The 26737-nt window shown below is 39.5% G+C and overlaps 1 protein-coding gene across 2 annotated transcripts in view; it reads right to left on the bottom strand.

Annotated features, from left to right (window-relative positions):
* REEP3 (receptor accessory protein 3) overlaps positions 1 to 26737 on the bottom strand; it is a 96223-nt gene that overhangs the window by 6390 nt on the left and 63096 nt on the right. For both annotated transcript variants that reach the window (XM_059397503.1, XM_059397505.1), the window contains exons 3-6: positions 20750 to 20826; positions 18074 to 18194; positions 17782 to 17895; positions 6844 to 6991 (exon numbers count right to left, since the gene is read on the bottom strand). In XM_059397503.1, the coding sequence (XP_059253486.1) occupies positions 6844 to 6991; positions 17782 to 17895; positions 18074 to 18194; positions 20750 to 20826 (460 nt within the window). The remainder of the gene's footprint in view (positions 1 to 6843; positions 6992 to 17781; positions 17896 to 18073; positions 18195 to 20749; positions 20827 to 26737) is intronic.

Here is a 26737-nt window from a genome sequence, read left to right as displayed (position 1 = left end):
CTAGGGCAGTGCGCTAAATTATTGGGAAACAATGATCGAAAAGACACAACTGTCATTTTTTACCCAAAGAAACTTACAGTCCAATAGGGGAACCAGACTTGAATGGGCATTATTGCAACAGATGCTGTAAATCCAAGATAAGGATGAGGTACTATGCGAGCCCACAGTGAGATAATCAACTCAGCCTCGGGGGCATTCGGGGAGAGAGAGGACTTCTTGTAGGAGGTGGTGGCTAACCTCTGAAGGCTCATGATTCTGTACAACTAGCACATGATGGAATGGGAGAACAAGGCAGGGGAGCTACTGAGTTTGGACCTCATCAGAGAGCAAATATGGAGGGCCACTGAAGCATTTCAAGCAGAAGGATAACATGATGACATCTGGGGTCTTTCAAAGATTCTTTTTTTTTTTTTTTTTTAAAGATTTTATTTATTTATTTGACAGACAGAGATTACAAGTAGGCAGAGAGGCAGGCAGAGAGAGAGGAGGAAACAGGCTCCCTGCTGAGCAGAGAGTCCGATGTGGGGCTCGATCCCAGGACCCTGGGATCTGACCAGAGCTGAAGGCAGAGGCTTTAATCCACTGAGCCACCCAGGCGCCCCATCAAAGAATCTTTTTACACTTTGGGGAATGAATCAGAAGTAGATGAAAGCTGGAAGCAGGGAGGTTACTGCAGTATGGCAGGTCAGAAATGACGGGGTCCAAGGAGCAAAGAAAGAGACAGTAGCCAAACTGGGGCTCTATTAGAAGATGGAATTGACAAGTTTAACTTGGCAATTTACTCAACCAAACCGTGCATCAAAAAGAGAGGGGTCAAGTCAAATACCTCACTAAAATGTGCATCTTCTATTCCACTTACAAACCTGGAAATGAGTATGAATGAACACTCTGCTGTGAGTGCTGGAAATGTTAATCAAAGTTGTCCAAGCATTTAGAAGTGTTGGGAGCAGCGGGGAGAGGCGAGACTATGAGGGAAGTCCAGAACTGGGTGCCATCCCACAGCAGGGATTCAGCGGGGCGGCGGAGTGCTTGATGGGATTGACAAGCCGGGGCAAAGTGAGGCTGCTGGTGCCATTCAAAGTGTTTCTGATGATCACTGATCTACACTGGACAGGGTCCTCATGCGCAAGAGTAGTGACCAGGGACCCAAGGCTGTATGACCCTGGGCTCTGTCTCCACTTTAGGAAACTAAACTGGTATTTCCACAGCTCCATCTGAGAGCTGGTATATTTTAAGATTCTTCCCCTTACGGTAATAATAAAAGCCAACATTAATCCAGTACTTAGCAATCCACTGCTTTAAGCGGGTTCTGCATATTAACCTAAGTGCAAAAATCACAAAAAGTTTGACCCGGAAGAAGACCTATGTTAGAAGACGGGCGTTCTTGACCACCTTTTAGCGGTGAGACCCAGGCCTCTCCAGGCCTTTGCTTTCTTGTACGGTAAGGAGGTGAAACAGATGAGAGCTGATGAATGTCAACTCTGACCCAATTGAGCTATCAGGAGCATTATGTTGAGGGGGCCTGTGAGCCAGAGTGGGAAAGTACCAAAGAAAGTACCCAAGTCCTTCAGCAACGGCTGCCACCGTGGGCACTAGAGCAGGGAGCAGGCAAGATACCTGTTTGCCATCTTTGACTAAAGCAGTGCTAAAGTTGTTACCTACTCAAATTACTGAATTCCTAGTTCCAGCCCAAGTGTACCACAAAGTGTAGCCCTTTTATAAGTGAGAAAGAGAACCTTGGACACCTCATTTCTGTCATTGACTATGTAGTTATTAGCCCCTGACAGGTATTTTAATCTCCTTCTGCCTCAGTTTAATTAACTAAAAAAAATGGGGCACCTGGGTGGCTCAGTTGGTTGAACGTCTGCCTTTTGCTCAGGCCATGATCCTGGGGTCCTGGAATCAAGCCCCATGTCAGGCTCCCTGCTCAGCAGGGAGCCTGCTTCTCCCTCTGCTACTCCCCCTGTTTGTGCTCTCTTGCTCATACTCTCTCAAGTAAATGATTAGAATCTTTAAAAAACTATTAAAAAAATAAAGATTAGGGGCATCTGGATGGCTCAGCTGGTTAAGCGTCTATCCGCCTTCTGCTCAGATCATGATCCCAGGGTCCTGGGATAGAGCCCCACATAGGGGGAGTGGGGTTTGTTTGGTCAGTGGGGAGTCTGCTTCTACCTCTGCCCCTGCTGGTGCTCTGTAAAATGAATAAAATCTTTAAAAAAATAAAAATAAATAAAGATGAAATACTTAAACTGTGTAGTCATCTTAAGGAGTAAATAAATATGTAAAGCACCTAAAGCAAAACAAAAAATATGTGTTTTATTTCTTTATTTACTGCTATTGAAACTGAATATTGGGCTGTTTTTAACTGATACGGATGCAGCAGTATCTTTGCAGATAAAATATTCCCACTTATTACAATGTGATCTTCTTTCAGGGAATGTGAACACCATGTTCAAGGTGTCCATTTTCTTACAAAGAAGCATTTGTGCTGTAGTGACAACATGCAAACTTAAATCACCATCAAAGTAGGACTTCTCTTGACCACTTAACCTCAAACCACTCAGAGCTGGCCACTATGAGTTTTCAAATTGGACTCAAATTTCCAGATATTTGAGTTTGCTTGTGGGAACAAGCAGAGCATCTGAGGTAAATGTACTGATCACATGAACCAGTACACAGACTTTGTAATGTAGATGCAATTACACCCTGAAAAAATTACTATTTTTTCTTGAGGAATTCTGGAAGTAAATGAATAAAAAAATAATTCATGACATTAAAAAAAAAATGAGTATCAGGGCGCCTGGGTGGTTCAGTTGGTGAAATGTCTGCTTTCAGCTCAGGTCATGATCCTGGGGTCCTGGGATCGAGCCTCATGTCAGGCTCCCTGCTCACCAAGGAATCTGCTTCTCTCTCTCTCTGCCTTTCTGCTTGCTCAGGTGCTGTCTCTCTCTCTCAAATAAATAGATAAAATCTTTTTAAAAAATGAGTATCTTAAATATTTTTCAAAAGGAAGAGTACTGTTCTTTCTCGTTTTAAAAATAGGTTGATTTAAAAAAAAAAATCACTGAAGTCCCATACTCAGAACTGAACACTGTTGATATTTCAGCAATACCCTTCCAAACTCTTTCCTATGCATACACATTTGAAAAGTAATTCCAATTTATTAATGCATTTCATCTATGTGTATTGTATCTCTACAGCACTTTGTTTTATTGCTATTATTTATTTCCCCACGATCTGGATGTTTTCATGTCAGCAAGTATGGACTGAATGTATGAATTTTCATGGCTAATAAACCACACTTCTGCTTAACCATTCTTTTTTTTAGGTATTTGGTTTGTTCCAGTATTTTGTTACTATAAACAATGAGATGGACAGTCTTAGACACACAACTTTGAACACTTGTTTGATTGTTTCTTTATGACGTAAGTCCTAGAAGTTTCTTGCTGAGTTAAAGGGAATAAATTTTGATAGTTATTGCCAGATTGTCATCAAAAAGGATCATTCCACTTAAGCCTCATAAAAAGTGTTTGAGAGTGTTTGTTTCCCAACATGCTTGCTGTGGTGATTTTAAAACATGACCATAAATTCTGACACTTTTCTCCTCTTCCCTTAGATTTTTTTGGTATTTTTTTAAGGTTATCTCCACGTCCAACATGGGGCTTGAACTCACGATCCCAAGATCAAGAGTCGAGTCCCACGCTCCTGAGCCAGCAAGGTGCCCCTCCTCTTCCCTAGATCTCCAGGATGTGTGTATGTACTTAACTCATAGAACTGCCCTTAAGCAGAAGTGCTGCTGCCTGATTCCTGCCACTTCTCTTGGAAGATGGGCTCTGGGAGCTTTTAGCTGCCAGGTAGGAAGTGCCAAAACTCAGAGAGCACGTAAAGAAATGTAAAGAAGGAGAGGCGAGAGAGGCCCCACCTGTTTGAGCCATCCGCTGTGACTCTTCCCAGCTATCACATCAGATGTGTGGGTGACGAAGCTTTTGCCATTATGTCTCTAGCGCTAGGTGCTGTTCCCTGTGCCTGCAGTAAGAGCAGGAACTGCCTCCCTGAGCATAGTCGACCCCAGATTCAGGAGCAAAATAAATGACTGTGACTTTTTTTTAAGGCCATTGTTTGTAGTTCGTTACACAGAAATAGAGAACTAGAATAGTTACCAACCCAGAACACTGCTAATTAAGAAAATCTTTTTGCCAATCTGGTGAGCAAAAATTACTATTATTACCATTTTAATTTACTGTTTCTTTGACTGTGAGGCTGAGTATCTTTTTCATGTAGTAATTGGTCAGCTGTATTCTTTGGTAGAATTAACAATAATTGGCTTGTAAGAATTCTTTGCATGGTTAAAATCTGAGCCCTTTGCCTGTATCAGATGAGAATATTTCTTCTAGTTTGTTTTTTTATGGCATGGAATATTTTTCCCTTCTATGTTATACATTTTTTTAATATAGAGAACGAACTCTCAAGCTTTTCCTTTTATGTCTTCTGGTATTGATGCCATGCTTAAGAAGTCTGGCACATTAGGGCGCCTGGGTGACTCAGTCAGTTAAGCATCTGCCTTCAGCTCAGGTCGTGACCCCAGGGTACTGGGATGGAGCCCCGATTTAAGCTCCCCACTCAGTGGGAAGCCTGCTTCTCCCTCTCCCCCTCCTCCCTTCAAGAGCTCTCTGTCAAATAAATACATAAAAAAAAAAAAAAAGTCTGTCATATCCTAAGGGTATATAAATAGATACTCAGGAATGTCCCACTATATTATAGCTCAGTGGCTTACATTTAAGTCTTAATCTTTTAGGTATTTTGATGAAAGGCTTGAGGTAGAGGTGTAACTTCATTTCCTACCCCATCTCCTAAGTCTAGCAATTATTCTGACACCACTTATTTATCTGCCTTTCCCCCACCCACCTGAAAGGCCATCATCCCCCTTCAATAAACTTCCACGTATATCTGGATTGTGTTTACACAGACGATCTATAATTATCTTCTCTTCAACTATTCCTGTCCTGGAACCTTACTACGTTTTAAAAATATTTTCGAGAGAGAACGTTTTTGTTAAATTTCTTCCTTAGGGAAGAAAGAGCTCAGAATACATACCACTCTGTAGGAAGTTTGGAAGTTGGGCAAAGTAATGCATATTAAAATTTTAATTTAATAACTGGACAAGTCCCTTTTTTGTACTGCTACTACTTATTCATATCTCTCTAATCTTAAGTTATTTTAATTTCATGGCTTAAAATTTAACAGAAGAACTAAATAGGACCTTACTATCTTTTTTTTAAATTAAATTGATTTATTTATTTTCAGAAAAACAGTATTCATTATTTTTTCACCACACCCAGTGCTCCACGCAATCTATGCCCTCTATAATACCCACCACCTGGTACTCCAACCCCCCCCCCCCCCCCCCCACTTCAAACCCCTCAGATTGTTTTTCAGAGTCCATAGTCTCTCATGATTCACCTCCCCTTCCAATTTACCCCAACTCCCTTCTCCTCTCCATCTCCCCTTGTCCTCCATGATATTTGCTATGCTCCACAAAGGGATCTTACTATCTTAAAATAGTTTTGTCACATCATTTTAAGTTTAATAGATGAATATCATAAAAAGAGCTATGGATTTTCGTATTTATTACCTTGTTTTCATTTAAATATTAGAATATCATTCTTAGCCAATTCTAAAGTATAATTATTAACAAACTGCTGGCAAAGGGCTCAGGTAACTGGTCCAAGTGAAGCAAAATATATACAGTAGATCCTAGAATCAAAATCAGTAATTTTTAAATGTATATTAAGAAAATGCCTATATTGGAAACTGCTTTTACATTGTTAATTTATTAAGGGTAACGGTTCAAAGTTCTATGGTTCTCATTCTTAAAGATAAATCAATGGCCAATGCTTAATTACTAGCAGTCACCTACCTTCTGAAGTCATCCACTCTAGAGAGAATTCAGAAGTAAATTCACTATTTTTCTCTATAGGATGGAACTGTTATTGTATTTCTCAAATTGAGTTCAATATAAAGGACGATTTTTAACCTCTCTCAAAATAAAACCACTTAAAAAAACAAAAACAAAAACACTGGATAGCCTTGTACCTTATGGACTTTAACAATATAGAAATAAGAAATGTCATTAAGATCTTAACTTTCAGCTGAGTCTTGAACTACAACTTTCTTACATTGTGGTAAAATGACTAAGGAGTGATGTCTTTTTATTTATGGGTATATTTCTAGGATAAGAATAATTTGTTGAAGTTTTAGAACATATTGACTCTGCCATGCTCCTAATTTATATCAGAAATACCTACAAGTCAGTTCTTGAACAAGAATATGTCATTTCAATATCTTCCCCACTGCAGTAATCCTATTTACAAACTGAGTCACCCTCTGTCACCCACTTCAAGCTTTTTATCTTGTGAGTCAATATCCTTATTTGTTCACGGCATTTACAGTAAAGAGTGTTTAACTATACAACCCCTTAGATGTCGCTACACAGTTTGAATTGAAAGACGGCTGATCACAGGTCTGAACTGGTGCCGGTGGTGGGGAGGTAGGAGCCGTCACACAGAGGGCATCTAAAAACTCATGGAGGCCCAAGAGGCTACTGTTCCTTTCTTAGTTGGATAATCTTTAGAGTCAACAAAAGGCGAGCCCCAACTTCATTCAGAGAAAATTGAGAGAAAGAGAACTCCAGTTAAGGGTAAATTCACAGACATCAGCGTGAATCGTGTCTACTCAAATTCAGAGAGTTACCATGTATTATTTTCGTACCCACCTGGACTCAAAATTCCAATTGCGCAAGGAAGAATACATCAAAACAAACAAAACAAAACAAACAAAGCGCACCTGCTGATTCACCGGAGACTGATTTACTTTTCTTTCTTGTTTCTTGTAGAGGCTGGAATGGTCTCTGTCCCACAGGCTCATCACCTTGGATAGCTGTTAGATCATGCATACTAAAACTTCGTAAACGTTCTGTTATTGCTCCTTGGCTCTATTTAACAGAGAAGTGATAGATCCGAGAAAAAAAAAAACAACACACACACTTTAAAATATTTCATAGGCTAACATTTAAGTTTCTCCCAACATTTTATCATGAGGCTGATTTTATTATGAAACTTTTAGAAAAGGTGAAAGAACAGCACAGTGAACAGCCCTAGATTGTTTCTAGTTTGCTGTATTTTCTTCACCACGCATCTACCATCTATCCATCCATCAACCCATTTTTAAAATGCATTTCAAAGTAAGTTCTGGACATTGCATTCCCAAACATTTTAGCTTCATAATGTTTTAAATGTTTAAAAAAAAAAAAGTATGATGAGCTTACCCTTCTGAGTAGACAGCAACCATTATTTTGCTCTCTCCTAAAACTGGCCCTTGGGGACTTATGATTTACAAGTTTTTAAAGTAAAAGACATACTGTTTAACTTTTTCTTTTTAGATTTTATTTATTTATTTTATTTGAGAGAGAAAGTGCATGGGGGTGGGGGACAAAAAGAGAGAGAGGGGGAAAGAATCTCAAGCAGACTTTCTGCTGAGGGCAGAGCTGGTTACAAGCCCGAGATCGTAACCTGAGCCAAACCAAGAACTGGTAGGTTAATGGACTGACCCACCCAGGCAACCCAAAGACATATTCTTTTAAAGATAAGCTAAGTCAGGAGTGGTAATGACTCTACTTAGTATAAGGTTTAAAAAAAAAAAATTAAAAGCCAAAGAATATTGGATACAAAAATGATATCTAGTTAATGAATTTACTATCTGGCAAGGCATATCTACTACTATGCAATTTGACTTTCAGTCGTTTTACTTATTTCTTCATTTAAAAGATTTTATTTATTTATTTGAGAGAGAGAATAAACGGGGGAAGGGTAGAGGAAAAGGGAGAAGCAGTCCTAGTGAGCGTGGGCCCGGATGCGGCCAATCCTAGGACCTGGAGATCATGACCTGATGGAAGTCAGATGCTTAACTGACTGAGCCACCCAGGTGCCCCTCAGTTTAAGTCATTTGAAAGCCTTAACAATATGATAGACACTGGGCACATGTGGGTATTTAAATTTAAATTAACTAAAATTAAAAATTTAGTTCCTCAAGTACATATTCCAAATGCTCAATAGCCACATGTGGCTAGTGGCTACTGTACTGGACAGCACAGACAGAGAGAACATCTCCATCACTGCAGAAAATTCAATAATTTTTATCACTGCCCAAGGGACATTTCTGAACTTCACAGACCTAACTGCATTTCTTTCCAAAATATAAAGGGAAAAAAATAATTTCTAAATTTACCCACTTAAAAAATTTGCATAGCATACAGATGACTCATTTCTTATTTATAGCAGTTTTAAAAATATTCCTCTAAAGGTTTTTTTACTCTTATTATTTCTTCTCACACGTGTGAATTTATGATTGCCTCTACTTAGGACTATACTGCAGAAACACTCATCCCTAATGGTGCCTCTCTCAATTTCTAGATTTCAAAGCCTGAGGCACTATGAACATTTGGACCTTATAGTATTTTATGCTGAAAAAAGATCTTGATTCAGCTACTCTGAGCTAGTGATATCATATTATGTCAAAACCAAATGACATTTCTATACCCACTTAGGCTCTGTATTTGTACATTTTTAGATTGTGAAAATAAATTGTTAAAGGGTCTATAGTCTCAATAAAAATAATTGGGTTCCACATGTCTTTAAACATTCTTGTAATGGTTTAATCCATTATACTTTCTTCCTCTTTATCAGATATCATTTTAAAGATATAGGGGACAGAAGACATCAGAGATGCATGAGAAGGAAGTGACCAGTGCATGTCTGAAACAGACCTTGTTTTCTCAAAACGGCCAACATTTCTTTTTTCCCACCTTGGTATTTCTGTGCCCTACTCCTAGCAATTCTTGACTTTTCACCTACTGCCAAATGATGACAACTGGCATACACATCTGTAGGGCCTGCTACCTGACTCAAGAGCCATTTCCAAGGTGGGCTGTGACTGCCAAACCCTCCCACTTACGAAGGAACATCTTAGAATGCAAATAAGTCAAATGGCCACTGAATCAGGCCAGCACTGATTCATCTACAAACTTTGGTTTCTTTAAGGAGTATGATCCACGAATTATTTAGAGCATACCTCACAAATGAACTCACACATTCTTGTCAGTTCTAGTGTTCTGCTGTGCAAATCCTGTCTCCAGAGGAGGAATTTCAGAAACCAAAGGAGAGTGACTAATTTTAGGCTTCTTCCATTCTCCTGGTGGACTGACTGGTATGTCACTGATAGTGAGCATATTATAAGTAAACTAAATGTTCTTCTGCTGCTGCTTCTTTTTCATTGCTCTCGACTGCTCAAGAGTTCTCCGTAGACACTGGACTGCAGAAGCAGAGGTTGGGCAGTGAACTGCAGGTATGGTCCTGGGTTCACATGGGAAGACCACACCATCCACCAGGGGTTTGCTTCAGGCTGATTAAAAGTGAACAGTGACCAATCCTGAGGTATCTGGATTTTAAAAGAGCTCTTGAGTAACCAACCCTATAGCCCCAAGTATTACCAATATGCTCAAGGCTTCAAGGAAGGCCAAGTACTGTAAGGAAAAGCAAAAGGGGGCTGTGTACACTCTTTGAGGATTCCCAACATTTTCAACAGCCAGTACCGCCTCAGAAAATCGGGTTTTCCACTGTGTATTTTCTTATGGGCCCAGAATAGAATGAATGTGGGAAGAGAGAATTAATGCAGTATTGTGAACTTCAAAAACATTACATAAATCCTAAGTCTGTAACCACTTTAAAGTGACCAATGTGACCACTTTAAAGAAGTGTAATTATAAAATAATCATGCTTAAAGGCAGACCTATTCCCTCCAATTTTTATATCTTCAGCACAAAAAGCCCATTAACCAAGAAATTATGTTTAAAATAAAATGTTAAGTGGAAACCTTCCCCTTGACCTCAGAATTCTAAATCACATCCATAATACGGCTGCAAATATGTAGTATGGCTTAAGCAGACAGGGAAAATATGCAAAAATGAAAACAGTATGATATTGAGGCAGACGGGATGGGTGATTTTATTCTTTTTCTCAGTAATTTTTTCAATATTACAAAATTAGAATTATAGATAGTATAGTGAAGTTTTTGTTTGTTTTTTAAGATTTAAATACTGTTTATTATAAACTGGATGGGATCCTGATTTCTTTTCATTTCCTCCAATGCCTGGCTACAAGACAACTCTCCAAATGAACATTTTCTATTTTTACAGAGATGTTTTAACTGTAATGTTAACTGTAAGAATTTCTGATCTATTTCCTGCTCATTTCCCTTCTAACCAATCCCTTACTCCAATGATCAAAAGAAACACTGTTTCTCTATTTTGAGGGCACAAGTGGGGCATTATAGTTATTTGTCAGTAACAATGCTAAAATGTATGGAGGTTTTGTTTAAATTGATACTATTTTATTTATTTTCTTCCTATTTGGTTTAAATAACATTAAGCCAAAAGTATAAAACAATGCAGAAAGGTTCTAGTTTGAAGAAGAAAAGGCATGTGGAAACGGCACTTTTGGTCATTAGTGAATAAGGAGGAAGGGAGTTCCCATCTACAAGGTAAATCGATATTCCAGATTTTAGATCCCATTCTCCATGGAATTATATGTACGCTGCTTATGCTAAAATTGATCCTAAAAATCGAAGAGAAAGCAACAGAAAGATTATGATGAGAACACAAGAATCAAAGTAATTAAGAACTATTTTGCAGAATATTTTACATTAAGACTGATCCTCACTAGCAGGAATGTCCTAAAAGCCTTCAGGTGACTCAAAGTTCTCAGGGTTTGAATTTGGATAGGCCCAGAACATCCATTTAAAATGTTCCATTTAAGGGGCACCTGGGTGGCTCAGTGGGTTAAAGCCTCTGCCTTCGGCTCAGGTCATGACCTCAGGGTCTTGGGATGGAGCCCCACATCCAGCTCTCTGCTCAGCAGGGGGCCTGTTTCCTCCTCCCTCTCTGCCTGCCTCTCTGCCTACTTGTGATCTCTGTATGTCAAATAGATAAATAAAAATTTTAAAAAAAAGTTCCATTTAAAATGGGGACACTAAGGACATCTGGGTGGCTCAGTCATTAAGTTGCTGCCTTCAGCTCAGGTCATGATCTCAGGGTCCTGGGATTGGGCCTGCATGGGGCTTGCTCTCAGCAGGAAGCCTGCTTCTCCCTCTCCTACTCCCCCTGCTTGTGTTCCCTCTCCTGCTGTGTCTCTCTCTGTCAAATAAATAAATAAAATCTTTAAAAAAAAGTAAAATGAAATAAAATGGAAACACTTGTAGGAGCTGACTGGGTCGGACCTTGGCTTCAGCACATTCATGCTCTAGGAAGGATTCTTCAGCTGAGAAAAGGGGCCTTGTATGTAGGACTAATTGTAACTGTTAATCCTGAAGAATTCTGCCTTTGTTTAAATACTTCATATCCTGGTGAAACACTATGTTAAAATTATTATATTTTGTGTTAAATAAGGGGAATTTACCATGCTTATCAGCACCTTAGGACAAAACTTTCAACTGGAGCTCCTGGGTGGCTCTGAAGGTTAAGCATCTTGTCTTCGGTTCGGGTCATGATCTCAGAGTCCTGGGACTGAGCCCCAGGTGGAGCTCCCTGCTCAGGGGCAGTCGAAGTCTGCTTCTCCTTCTCCTCCCTGCTTGTGCTCTCTTGCTATCTTTTGTCTCTCTCTCTCTCTCTCAAATACATAAAATCTTTAAAAACAAAAAACTTCCAACCTAGTCTCTTCATATTTTAAATTAAGAATTTAAAAACAGGGGTGCCTAGGTGGCTCAGTCTGTTAAGCCTCCAACTGCTGATTTTTGCTCAGGTCATGATCTCACGGTTCTGGGATTTGGAGCCCCCAAGTCGGGCTCTGTGCTCAGTGGGGAGTCTACTTGAAAATTTCCCACCTCCATCCGCCTTACATGTTCTCTCTCTCTTAAATAAAAATAAATAAATCTTAAAAAAAAAAAAAAAGGAATTTAAAAACATAATCAGTAGTCTTTGTAATGTTACACTCTCCTACAGAATAATTCTTACTATATTGTTCAATAATGAATAGCTATTAAGGTCTATTTCTTGTTGCTCTCTGACATATTACATTAAAATGTAGATAAGGTTAGTTCCAAGTTTTTAGGGACACCTCCTTTTCCCCTAAGGACATTTGACAATTAATCTGATTAAGTCTAGAATGGAACTGACTGCATTTTTATTAGGTGAATAATATATTTTAATGCCTTTTTTTTTTAAAAAAAAGATTTTATTTATTTATTTGACAGGGAGAGAGATCACAAGTAGGCAGAGAGGCAGGCTCCCTGCTGAGCAGAGAGCCAATGCGGGGCTCGATCCCAGGACCCTGAGATCATGGCCTGAGCTGAAGGCAGAGGATTAACCCACTGAGCCACCCAGGTGCCCCTATTTTAATGCTTTTAAGATTAAAGCAATATATATTTATCAAAGGACATTTGTAACAGAGGAAGATATGAAGAAGAAAATAAAATCATTTGTAACCCACCACACCAAAACTGTTTATACATATTCATATATCATTTTAAGATTTTTCTGACTCAAACTTTTTTTAAAGATCTTATTTATTTATTTGAAAGACAGAGATTACAAGTAGGCAGAGAGGCAGACAGAGAGAAAGGAGGAAGCAGGCTCTCTGCTGAGCAGAGTATAGGGCTCGATCTCAGTACCCTGGGATCATAACCTGAGCTGAAGGCAGAGGCTTTAACCCACTGAGCCACTCAGGTGCCCCTGACTCATACTTTTAGATCAAGCTTTCTCAGTCTCAGCATTATTGCTGTTTTGGCCTGGAAAATTGTTTGTTGAGGACCACAGGATATTTATACAGCATTCCTGACTTCTACCCTCTAGATACAAATAGCAGCACCTCTCACTGTCAGCTGTGACAACCCAAAATGTCTCCAGACGTTGCCAAATGTTCTTCTGGGGGCAAAATTCCCTCCCACTGAGGACCAACCACTGTTTCAGAGGTCTAAGAGGTTTTAGACGAGATCGGGCGCGTTCAGGGTGGTATGGCCGTAGACTCCAAGAGGTTTTAGAAGTCAGGTTTTACCTCTTTGATTTATAGGTGAGAAAATTAATACTTAGATCAGTGCAGACGGTCTGCCCAGAATCTCATGACTAATTAAATTAGGGTAGAATCGGGCTAGACAATGCAGATAACTAGACTATTAGTAAATTAAATATTCATTATAGCATTCTGCTTCCCTAGATTGTAGGGAAAATAGCGTGACCTTTCTGTTGTCAGGACAAATGCTATTTTTTTTTTTTTAAATGGATGATACAAAGCAGCTGAATATCCTCAAATCCTCTTACAAACAGAAAGCCTTTAAAGCAGACAGCAAGATGTCAGGAGTATGACCTAATCAGCATCATTTATAGTTTATTAGATTTTAGCAATTTTACCTATAAGACTCTAATTTCTGTGATAATTGATTTTTAAAAAACAATATCTGCTAAAGAGTTCACCAAGAAAAGGCTGCCAGAGAAAATTCAGAGATGGTTAATATGACTAACAGTATTTTTCTTCCTCTGTCCTTTATCTGTGTTGCTCATCTGTAAAAAGCCACCTGCATTTCTCATGTGAAAGCTATGGAATGTTGAACGTCCTCAGCAAAGTCCTTGAAGGTCCTTCATATGTGTGTGCTTTGCTCAGCCAAAATAAACTTGTACACTGACCTTGGGAACAGATGCCTGGTAATGAGGTCATAGAACTGAGTAACATTTTCAGAAAATTGCTTTACAGTGTCATAAATGTTCTGATTAGATTCCTATTTTCATCTTTAACATGCTCAGGTGGTTCAACCTGGGAATCCTAGGTAGGGCTATTACCCGTCTTTAAAGGTCACACCAAGAGTCCAATCATTTTTAGCCTGAAAAATATTTTTAACAAACTATAGGTTGTAAAAATCTTAAATTAATTCTCAAGGCTTACTATTGGCTTTCTTGAAGTTTCTCCTTAAATTTGACCTACTTCCTATTTCAGTTTCAATTTACTCTTTAGTCTGAAATGTCTGGTTCAGTGATTTCTTCCATCATTGTGCATTTCTTTGACTTCTCCAGAGATGAAACTAATTTCACTTACATGAAAATAGGCACAGTCCAACTTGAGGCAAACAGTTTTAACATAATGCTACATTCAGCATATTTAACGACTATTTATAATGAATAAAAGCCAGGATGGCTGAAGCCAACATTCATACTGGGATGGAGACAGCTACCTCACGCACAGTGATCTTGATAACAAAAGGACCACCACATCACAAACAAGAAGGGAAAGTTCCAAAATGAATTCAAATTATGGGACATGTGTCTGATTTGCAGTGGTAACTCAGATGATTCTTATGTTCTCTATTTCCTGCCTTTGAAGTGGGGAGGTGGTTTTATGATGCTAAATATATAGATAAAAACAAACAATGAATCACAAAGAAGAAATGCTTGTATAGCCTTTCTAAAGGAAAGCATTTCTGTGAGCTAATGCCTATTTTAATAATGGGAGGGTAGGGGGAAAGCTCTTAGCCACTGCAGATGAGATAAAATTGTCAGTCAGTAAAAACAGACCCTCAGCGAGACAGCAGCCTGTGAGAGGAGGGACTGTGTCTGTCTTGCCCACGGCTGCACGCCCGGCACCTGCTGTATAGCAGGCACTGAACAAACCCATGTTGAATAAATACACAGGATGCCAAACACCGATGACAGCAAAGGATAAAATAACAAATAAACGAGGAGACAATGAGGAGAAGATAATAAAGTAGGGATTTCTGATTCCCCACATAGAGGCTTTGGAAGTTATAACCATAAGTTAAGTAAAATAAATATCCCATGAAGTGGTCGCAGTATGTAGAAAGCTGTCTCACAGAGTTCCGGGACTAGAAATGATTCTTAGATGTTAAAGAGAGGAGGAAAAATGGGATTTCTATGCTTTTCTGTTTCCCAGAACAATGTTCTAAAAAGTCCATATTTTCTAAGCAGTGTTTCAAGTTGCAATGCCATGGAATCATATTAATGATGCTTTTAAATATGTAAAATTCAGAAAGCATCTTCTTGGGGGGGGGGTGGTGGTTTAAGACTTGTACCAGTTGACCCTTGAACAATGTGGTGGGTATGCGCATCAACTCACCGGGCAGTAAAAAAATCTGTGTCTAAGTTTTGACTCCCTTGAGATTTAACTAATAGCCTACTGGTGACTCTAAGTCACACTGACAACAGTTGATTAACATGTACTTTGCAGGTTATATGTATTATATACTGTCCTTTTACAATAAAGTAAGCTAGAGAAAAGAAAATGTTACTGAGAAAATCTTATTAAGGAAGAGAAAATACATATACACAGTACTATACTGTATTTACTGAAGAAAACTGGTATATAATTGGATCCAACAAGTTGATAGCCTTGATTGTTCAAGGGTCAATGGCACTTCATTTGTGAAGTCAAATAAAATTAAATTTTATAACAAAAGCAATAGGCTTTCTTGTTTTCCTGTCCATCTTCTTGCTGGCACCATTTAAAACCCTCTACTTTCCTATCTGGCAGGTGAGTGTTTTCTTTCTCTTCCATCTCCTCTCCTTCCCCCACCTTTCTGATAGAGCAAATTCACAGCTGTTCAACCTACAGTCTATATTCTCATGATTATGACGTGCATGCTGTTTGCTGCTGGGCAGAGTCATACTCCATTATTATATTTGCTTTCCTATATAACTTTCTTTTCCAGAGCTAACAATATCCCATTTTTAAGTATTCATTTGATCAGTTGTCCTATGTCCTTGGTCTTAACATTGCCTCTAGCACATTTTTCATGGTGTCTTAGTGTGTCTTCTGGTTGACTGGTTGGAGCATGTGCTGACCGGTTTAAGTATCATTCCTGCAGGGGATTAAACCTATTAGATACTCTCTTCCCGTACTTTTCCCTAAGACCCCTGTCCGGCACCCTGAACCCATCACATCCCATCTTGGCCTGCTGTTCTCTGGACTCGCACATTCTGCATGTTCATCCTGGGAAGGAGTCCTGTCACCTTCCTTCTGTGTTGGACGCCCTGTCTCCTAGATCCTGTGGGTTTCCTTTTCCATGGATTAGTCCCTAATTTTGGCAGAGCACAGTACCCTGACAAAGAACACACACGAAGTCAATTTTGTGACTTTGCATGCTTCAGAAACAAAAAAAGATTATTTATTTTCTAGGCTCACACATGACTGAGAGCCTGACTGTTATAGAATCTAAGGGTAAAAATCATTATGGTATCATGGATGGTATTACTCTTCAGTCTTCAAGCTTTCATTGTAACTATTTAGAAATTTAATTGCCATTCTGATTCTCGATCATCTGAATGTGACATACTTTTTATCTTTGGAATGCTTAACATTTTTTTCCTTCTTTCCTTCTTGTTTTGGAATATTCCAGTGACCTTGCTCCTAGTTGGTCTTTTTTTTTCATACATTGTGCTACGTATTCTGTGGGCCTTTTCAATCTAGAGGTTCATGTCCTTCAGTTTTGGGAAGTATCACTGTATTATTTCTTTGATAACCGCATCTGTGATCACTTGATCATTCTTAATGCAATACTTCTGGGTATGTAATTTGAATATAATTTTGATTTTTAAATCTGTTGATCATATTAATTGTACTTGAGCTAAAGATCACTCTGAAAAATTAAGGATCATTCTGGAAACCCCACTGAATATTCGACATCCCTTCACCATTGGTTATTATATAGAATCACCACTTAATTAGAATATTTATTCCCACAGCATTGGTATTTTGGTTCAAGATAACCGAGTTGAAAAAGCCTAACACAAAAGCTGGAATATTACTTAATCTCAATTTAACTTAATAGCAACAAACCCAAATTTTCACTGGAAAGAGAGGGAGAGACGTTGTTATTAATGTTCAGTGGAGTCCTACTATATTTTGGCAAGCACTATGCTTTTGTATATGCTCTCACAGATAGATAGGTTACCCCCATTTTATACATGAAGCAACCAGTGAACACAGAGGTAAGTAAATCACCAACAGTTATTTAGAAAGTCACACTCAGCATTTTCTGGATCTGAAGCCCATTTTCTTTCCACATACTACACACCAAAATCAATTATGCTATGGTATTTAAAATAAATCACATAAAAAACTACATGCAAAGAAATCCAAACGCTATAATGCGAGTTTTCACAGAAGGCACACATTTGATAACTTCACTTGCAAAACATGACACATGACATTAGTAACTAGCTGAGTAAAATCTCAAGTTTTAAGAACAGAATTTTTCATGCCTTATTTTGAGTAATCAGTTACCTCAAATTGATTGAAGTAGGGGTGCAGGAGTAAGCCAGAAATCCTATCAAGATATTGCCATCGAGGGGGAGGAGAGACAGACAGAAAGAGGGGGACACCAGAGACAGGGAAAGAAAGAATTGTCATCTTTACTAGAGGTGATTTACTCAACCTTACTTTAAGATTATAAAGTAGGAAAATTATGACAAAATGACATCTTTAGGTATGCCTTTCTATATTAACTAGCTCTCATTTTGTGATCAATTAAGACTTCCAAAATACTGAGTAGTTACCAAAAACATGCATTAAAGTGTTTTTTAAATTATCCACTTGTTCTTTCCTGCCTTAAAAAAATAAGCAGAAAGCAAAATTCTGCCAAAATTTTATAATGATCTGGAATAAAGAGCCACCCGACTTTGTCCATTGGCTTTAATGTGACACTGAATAAAACATGTAACTGAACAGTTACCTTCACGGCTGCAGTGACAGCAGCAGTGGCTGCGAAAGCCAACCCTTGGCGCCCGAAGTTGACCACCGTCTCATAGCCCCGCTCCTTGGCTTGTACAATATAGTCATCGATCTCCTGGGGAGAAACAAATAGACTCACAGATAGAAAGTTGGTGTGACAATAGTGTCAAGAAGCCAAAAACGAGGACCTTCCCCCGCCCATGAAATGACAGTTTCACTTGTTTTATAGCGTAAACCATGCCATGATGTACATTTCTAACAAACGATTTGTAGAAATAATTTATGTATCTTACCCTTTCCTTGGAAGACAGAAGCGGATGAAGGAATTTTCTATATATTAAACTTGCTCCTTTGGTATAGGGAGAGAGCAGCCACACAACAAAGGCAATCTTTAGCTCATAGTACAGGGGGAACCTAACAAGAAAAAATTTGAAAAAAACTGCTGGTGAAACTAAACTACAAGGAGGAAATCACATATGCACACACTCACGAATGCACACAAGATTATTTTTTTTAAAGATTTTATTTATTTATTTGACAGACAGAGATTATAAGTAGGCAGAGAGGCAGTCAGAGAGAGGAGGAAGCAGGCTCCCCATCGAAGAGAGAGCCTGATGTGGGGCTCGATCCCAGGACCCTGGGATCATGACCTGAGCCGAAGGCAGAGGCTTTAACCCACTGAGCCACCCACGCGCCCAGCACACAAGATTTTAAGAAAGTTCAATCACTGAGTTAAGTCTTCACATGTAAAAGTGAGCAATTAATGAAAGAACTATATTTGAACTGACTTAATTTCATTAACTATAAATGAGTTCTAACCAAAGAGGGTTAGATTCTCCTGCAGAGAACCAGCAACTTTTAGTACAAGATTCTTCTGTTGAAGAGACCATAGGCAAGATGCCAACGGACTGTAGTGGTCCAGAGGGAACATTAATAGCATCTACCCAGGGCAGTGAGGGGCACACTCAACCCTGCCAAAGGTTGGTACCTGACATCTCTCTGTGCACCAGGACTCAGTTTTACATGCTCCAAGGGCACAAAGTTACGCCATGAACACATTTCCTTCTCTTTCTCAGAAGCCCCTGAGAACTTCCCTTCCAATCTCATTTGGCTGGAACTGCAACGCTGGGCAGACAATCCTTTACTTGTAAGGGGAATGGAATTCCCATGTGGTAGACTGGGAATCAGAGTTATCACACCAACGCATGCCCCTTTCCATGTGACTTTGCAGTGCTCTCTCTCCCTGTGGGCTGAGTGTACTTCCTCGAGCAATGACTGTGGTGTAGGCATGTGACTTGCTTTGGCCAACTTCACGTCAATCTGACATATCACATGCACGCAAAAGCTTCAAATGCCCCTTGACTTCCTCGCCCTGGCATCTCCCAACCTCTTGCTTTGAATTTTTGCTGTCTGCCATGAGAACAGCTGCTTCTTCAGCCTTGGTCCTCAAACAAGAAGACACTTAAAACTGAGCTGAGCCCAGCAATGCTGCAGCCAACCTTCTGCCCTTAAATGACTTGAGCAAGAAATATGTGTTTGTTTTTCTAACTCACTGTGGTTAAAAGGGTTGTCAATTGCCACAGCAAAAGTGAACTAATATACTGTAGAGGACTAGCATCCTTGGGCCAGGAACTATTAAGATATGTGGCATCTGAACAAATCTGGGCTCTCCTGACAAGGCAGAGGGGTACAGGGCAGTAAGGAATGACTGTTGTGTAGTCAACAAAGGGTCTTTGCCTGGTGCAATTACAGAGGAGTTTCCGGACTTCCACTGTTCCTGGTAAACTTTTTCTACATCACTTGATTTTTACTAATGCATACATGCTACATCTGCAATCAGGAAAAAAATGAGGTCTTGAAAAAGAGAACCTCAGAACTTAAGAGACCTAGCATGGTTTGAAATTGTTCTGCCCCTTAAAACCAAATAAAAACCCTCCCCCAACACTCTACACCAAACACCGAACAGGTAAATGAATGAGCTTTGGGTTAGAGGAAGGACTACTTAGGTTTCAAATCAGAAGAGAAAGATGGGAGCAGACACAGGGAAGTTCATGAATGAGGGCAACTTGTTACGAACATTTAAGCCCAGTGACTTCTCTATTTTTTTCTAGCAATCCAACGTGACCTAATGTGCTATGAGAGTATGATGAGAAGAGCAAAGCCACAGGAAGACAGTTTAAGGAGAGAACAGCAAATGTTTGAAACAGAGGCAGGAGGGCATGGAGGTAGTGAGTAAAGGGAATGGGGAGGTTCGAACTGATAACTATATGGGCACCTGGCTGACGCTCTGGGGGGCTGCCTTTGGGAGCCCAGGGAAAGACACAAAGTATTAGGTTTCAAGATTTTAAAAGGAGGACCTCTTCAAGTGATGATAAGGTTTAGACAGAAATACACCAGTGAAATATGGCACAAGGAGATTCAAGTTGTTCCACTTGGTATTACTTCTTGGTAAAATGTTAAATCCTTGAGGATATAAACATGCTTTAATTTTGTCTCAGCTATTTGGAACAGAACAGCCAAGGAGCTGGTGGTGAGTGGGTGTCCACGTGGATGCTGACGTCATCCGGTCTGAATGTTTGTAGTTGAAAGTTTTAAGGATGGGGAGGGAGTGCTAGAACCAGATGCTGTGGGCTTCAAAGGGGGAGTCATTTAGGAAGTGATAAAGAAAAATAGCCTGAAGTCATCATGTGGAAAAAGGATAACGACAACCAAGTTTTTCTATTCCAAGATACGGGGACCTGTGTGGGATGTGGCAAAGAGCAACCCATGGGGAGAAGAATGAGCTGCCCTTATCATGAGGGGGGGCCTGTAAGTAAAGTAATGTTCTTACATGGAAGCCAGATGAAAATGAAATGCTGGATAATTAGGGAACTTCATCCAATTCACTTGGTTACCAGCAAGAGTAGGTAAGAACTTGGGACACCTGATAAGGAGTCTATAGTCTGGCCCTTTTCAGTGCTAGAACTTACCAAGCAACTGTTTGATCTGCTACTGTTTCAATCACAGTATACAGAGCAAACACAATCCAGTACATCATCCATCGGACCTGGAAATAATAAAAATGCTTATGAAATAACAGACTAAGATTATCTGCAACTCTCAATAATTACATATGTATTTTTAGATATACAGCAGGCTGGATCAGATGCAGAAGGTGATGGTTTAATTCTCAACAGGTTTATGTCTGTGTTCCTCATATGCTTACATCAACAGTCTTGGGATAGAATATGAGAATCGAAGAATAACAAACCTCTAGTCCTGACACAATATAATGTAGGAATTTGAAAGAATCAGAACAATAGGTTAATTTTTCTTAAGCGGAGCAAAGTTCTTTAAAAGATCTTATTCTTATCTATATGCTTCTTCATGATGATGAGTAGCTATTTATTATATAGTAACAACATAATATGATATGATCATATTTTAATCTTTATTGGTCTTTTAAAGTTTGCATTCCTTAATCCTCAAAATATAGAAACTGTTGAGGAACCAAAGAACGATCCTGGGTTTGTTAAATTCATAAAGCTAGTGACCCAGTTTGAAAGTCAGTTAGTTATTCTTTTCCCCGAAGCTCCTTGGGCACCTGTAACCTCTCACACATCATTTCCTTCTTCTATCAACACCACAATGGTCATTGCAATAGAGTGAACATTTGTGTCCTTCCCCTCCAATTTGTATGCTGAAATCCTAACCCTAAATGTGTATTAGGTGGTGGGACATTTGAGAGGTGATAGGTCACGAGGGTGGAGCTTATCTCATAAATGGAGTTAGTGTTCTTCTAAAAGGGCCTCCAAAGAGATCTCTCTTCCCTTCCACCAAATACAGAGAAAATGGCCTTCTATGAACCAAGAAGTGGGTCTCACCAGACACCAGACTTGCCTTGATCTTGGACTTCTAGCCTCCAGAACAGTGAGAAATAAATTTCTGTTGTTTATAAGCCACCCAGTCTATGGTACTTTTGTTAGAGTCTGAATGGACTGAGACGGTAGTTCAGGACATTTCTACCTCTTGCCTGGAATATAGCATTCTAACCGGTCCCTGAGACTCCAGTGTCTTTCTGTATCAATCCTTTCATAGAATGCTACCAGATTAATTTTTCTTGAACTTACTTCCTCAACTACACTTTTCAAATTACCTGAGCACGGAGACTCTCTTATCACAGGCTGGATTTTCATTAAGGATTACAATCTCTGATCTTTTGCTCAATATTATAATAATGGCTAATACACGAAACCATGCCAACCATGGGCTAGGGGTACTGAGTATATCACATATTAAATCATCCACTCTCCACAACAATACACAAGGAAGGAAACATAATTATTTCCACTACAGATAAGGAAACAGTGACAGAGAGGTATAATGACTTATTCAAGGTCACTTAGCCAGAATTTGAATCCATTCTGCCTGACCCCAGATTTGGTGCTATTAACTATACTATGTCGAGAAAGAATATATGAGGATTTGCTAAATGTGAGATCCAAGAATAATTGCTACTTCCTTTGTTTCTTATCCCAATGGGATGACCAAAAAAAAAGAAAAAAAAATTAGGTCTCTATAAATAGCTAGAAAATTGACCTAACTATTTAGTTTTCCTATAGAAGTTTGTTTGGGTATTCCATAGACAATAGAAACTATAATTCAAGTGACTTTTATGCTTTTCTCTTTACATGGACAATTCAATTAAAAACAGCCATGAATAACTTTTGAAGCAATGTATCATGAAATAGAAATAATAGCAATTTGCTATAATTTATAAACTCCTGAAAGCTTAAAAAATTTGCCCAAAGCAAATAATAGAGTATATTATCTATATGAGAAATACAAGGCAACTGATTTACAATGATCATCTCAAATTTAAAAAGAACAGAACAGCCCAAATGTACTCTTTAGTAAGTTTTTTTTTTTTACTTTTCATGAGTTCTCATAAATCGCTCACTGCTGCCAATTCCAAACTTTTGTCCAAATATGGGGATTTTCTTCCAGGACTCACATCCTATGTGTATTTTTCCCACCCCTCCCTTTTTAAAGGAAAGTGATACTCTTCCACGAGTTCATTCACCCAGCCTTCCAGCTCCAAACACGAACTCAGCACTTTTCCCTCTCGACTGTATCCAGAGGGTTAGCTTTCAATCTGACTGACTAAAGCCTCTCCCAAGAAAGAAATGAAGAAAAGAGACTGTAAGCAGAATAATGAGCTTTTCCATAGTTAGGAGGGATCTTAGAAGTGACACAACCCTTTACTGAGAAAAACTGAGAGACAGTCACAGAGAGAAGCGCTCCCACTGGGCCTTGCATTCCACCCATGGTGGGACTCTGGAGGAGATGCCAAGAACCCTGAGAGCTCCCTGGGCAGAACTTGAAAACAAATTATACAGTAGACTTACTATCTTTTTTTTTTTTTTTTAAAGATTTTATTTATTTATTTGACAGAGATCACAAGTAGGCAGAGAGGCAGGCAGAAAGAGAGGGGGGGACAGGCTTCCCACTGAGCAGAGAGCCCGATGCGGGGCTCGATCCCAGGACCCTGAGTTCATGACCTGTGCTAAAGGCAGAGGCTTTAACCCACTGAGCCACCCAGGCGCCCCAGACTCTTACTACCTTGAGGCCAAAATAAATAACGTGCACAAGGCCAGTGAGCTAAGAGATGGCTGGAGGAGGCACAGACTTCCCTGAGGTGAACACAACAGCTTCTCAGTGAAAGGGGGGGGGGGGGCTTCTGACCTCTCTTGTCAGTCCCTGTCCCTCTCCTTGTACTCAACACAGGGATTTCAGTGTGACTATCATCTTTGCCAGGAAGGTGGAGGTTTCAGTTTGGTTGTCTGTCTCATAGAAAATTCAGGAAACTTTCAGAAAGGTAAAATTATTTAAGTCGGTGCTTGCTACTTTTCATTATTTCACCATTTCCCACCACTGTTACAGTCGTGAATTTCCAAATGGATAATAACTTCACAAGTAGTGTCACTTACTGGTTAGCAGAGTAGAGGAGAGGTAATAGAGACTGTACACAGAGTGACTGGTGATACCCCGAATGACTAGTTTTCTAGGCAATGAGCAGCTACATGTCCAACAGATTTCAAGGGCTTATTCAGTTTCCGAATGAAGTTATTAAATTAATTTTAAAACTCACAAAATAAAAGTGCTTTAAAGAATGTTATGTTTACCTCTTTATTTATTTATTTTTTTAAGGATTTTTTAAGGACAGAGAAAGAGAGAGCACAATCAGGGATGGGGAAAAGGGAGATGCAAACTCCTCACTGAGGAGGAGCCTAGTGCTGGACTCGATCCCAGGACCCTGGGGCCATGACCAGAGCCAAAGGCAGATGCTTAACCAACTGAGCACTCAGGTGCCCCATGTTTATCTCTACGTTGTGAGAGGATTTAGTAATGTCAAAAATTTAAAAAGGAGAAAAAGAAGGCGGCCATGCTATTGCCATTTTATTATTCTATTTTTTTAAAAAGATTTTTATTATTATATTATTATTATTATTATTATTATATTATCGCTTAACAACTAAGCCACCCAGGGGCCCCTCTGCCATTTTAATTAATACACAACTGACTATCCAACTAAGAGGGTATTCCTGGACATCTTCCTGGAGTACTGACAACAATTTTATATAAGCAAAACTCCTCTATATAGGAATTTGTCTTTAATGAATAAATTCCTTCATAATCTGTTCTTAAATATAAGGATTTTTTTGGTTGTCTTTACCAGAAAAATGGACCTTAAATTATAAAAGGCAGGCAATAATAATTAGATGAATGTAATGAGTATGTGTTATTCGTGGGAGCGACCACAAAGAAAGTTAACCTTGAAAAGATATTGCTTTCTTTTTTCTATTAATGGATTTTGTTGGGATTTTATACCAAATGATTACTCAGCAAAGCTTTTATTAAAACTATACCTCAAGGCCACACAGCGAAGTACTTAAGGTTTTGCTCCAAAGAAATAACAAGAAAGAAGTCAAGGTCAAAAGGGGAAAAAAGGGGCGCCCGGTAGCTCAGTTGTTGAGCGTCTGCCTTCAACTCAGGTCATGATCCCAGGGTCCTGGGATTGAGCCCTGCATTGGGCTCCCTGCTCAGCGGGAAGCCTGCTTTTCCCTCTCCCACTCCCCTGCTAGTGTTCCCTCTCTCGCTGTCAAATAAATAAATAAAATCTAAAAAAAAAAAAAAAAAAAAAAAAAAAGGGAGGGGGGAGACCAAGTCACAAAACTATAGAAGTATAATTAAAATGTGTGACGATTAAAGATAAAATATTCTTTAGGTCAAAAGAAAACATCAATAACAAAATGCAAAAATAAAACCAAAACTTGGTAGGAAAATAATCACACTGATAATCTGTGAATGTATATAACTGAATATAATCACCTTTAAAATGTTACACAAATATAATTTAGTAACTTAACTGGTAACCTTAATAAATTACAACCTCCTTTTAAATTGCGGGGGTGAGGTACGTGGGTGGGGGGAGAGAGGAGAGGATACTGGCATCAACTTCATTTGTTAAAAAAATTTATGTTCTTGGGTAAAAAAATTGTGTTCTTAGGGAAGTGGAAACAAATAGTATATAGTATCTTTCTAGCTCAGAAACAATTAGCAAAATCAGCAAACCACTGTCTGGATATCACCACACAAACGAGTAATAAGAAAGCTGTACCTAACTCTTTCTTAATAAAGTCTCTCTTTGGTCCCAGGGAACTGAACTATCCAACAAGGTGAAGCTTATACCGATAAGCACTAAAATGGGCATACACACCCTACTTTGCTAAATCTTTCTTCTCAAACATAATTTAGACAATTCTTAAGGACTCAGGGAGCATCATCACATATAACACTCACTGATACAATGACAGCACACCCTACTTACTTTATGTTATGAGAATAGAAACATGAACAGTATAGTTTCTGTCCTCAAGGATTTAACATTTTACTGGGGAAAAATGAGTAAAAAACTGTGATTTAAAAAAAAAAATGTTCTGCTGTTTTTACTACATTAGGTGTCCTAGCTTCCAGTGTGAGTCAAGAGCATAACAATCTGAGAAAGCTTACTAAAGGGACTATTTATAAAGTTGTGAGCAAGGTTCAGGAAACCCAATGAAAGGATACGGGTGCACCCTGGAGTTAGCAACAGAAGGAGCTGGCATTACCCCTAGATGTGAAGGGAGGGGGGAGGGCAGGGAAAAAAGTTTCCTGGAATCAGACGAGGGCAGCTGCAGGGGAGAGCTGTAGCCTCAGGCAGACAGTCAGACAGTCACAGTCAACCCGTGGTGGCAGGGGAGGACGCTGGAGGACAACCCTCTGACCTCATGCTCATCCTGCCTTCTGATCTTCTGCCTTCTGAGGCTTCTCATGGGCCAAACCCAAAGGGAAGCCAGAGGTGATGCAGTCCTTATGAATCAGCCTCCCGGGCCATAAGCAAAGTGGAGAAGTGTGGAGGGAAAATTCCACTGGAAGGGCCAATGAAAGGTCCGAGCACTACCTCGCCCGCCATCTCTTTGGTCCACCCGGAATGGAAGTCTTTTCTCACCACTTCCACAGATCCCTCCCCAGCCCAGATGACCACGATCTCCTGTCTGCATGATTCCAACAGCATCCTAACCAATCACTCTGCTTTCCTGGGTCAATTCTGCGTACAGCAGTCTGAGGCTCTCCTTAAAACGGAAGCCAAATCATATCACTCCTCAGCTCAAACTCCTCTTAGGGCTCCATCAGAATTCTTACCACGGCCTAAACGACTGTGTGGACCCGGCACCTCTCTGGCCTCACCTGCTCCTCCCCGTTGCCCTGTTCTGCTCATCACCTTGACCATTTTATTGCCCCTTGTGTGTGCAGATATACTCCTGCCTCAGGATCTCTGTACAAGCTTTCCTTGTTTATTTATTTACTTTTTTGGGGGTCTGAAATGCTCTTCCCCCAGTCATCCCTACGGATCACTTTCTCACTTGCTTCGGGTC

Source organism: Mustela nigripes, chromosome 4 (genome assembly GCF_022355385.1).
Source record: "Mustela nigripes isolate SB6536 chromosome 4, MUSNIG.SB6536, whole genome shotgun sequence".
NCBI classification, from domain to species: Eukaryota; Metazoa; Chordata; class Mammalia; order Carnivora; family Mustelidae; genus Mustela; species Mustela nigripes.
The sequence above is the reverse complement of the archived record's forward strand: the minus strand, read 5'-3'. Positions and strand labels throughout refer to the sequence as shown.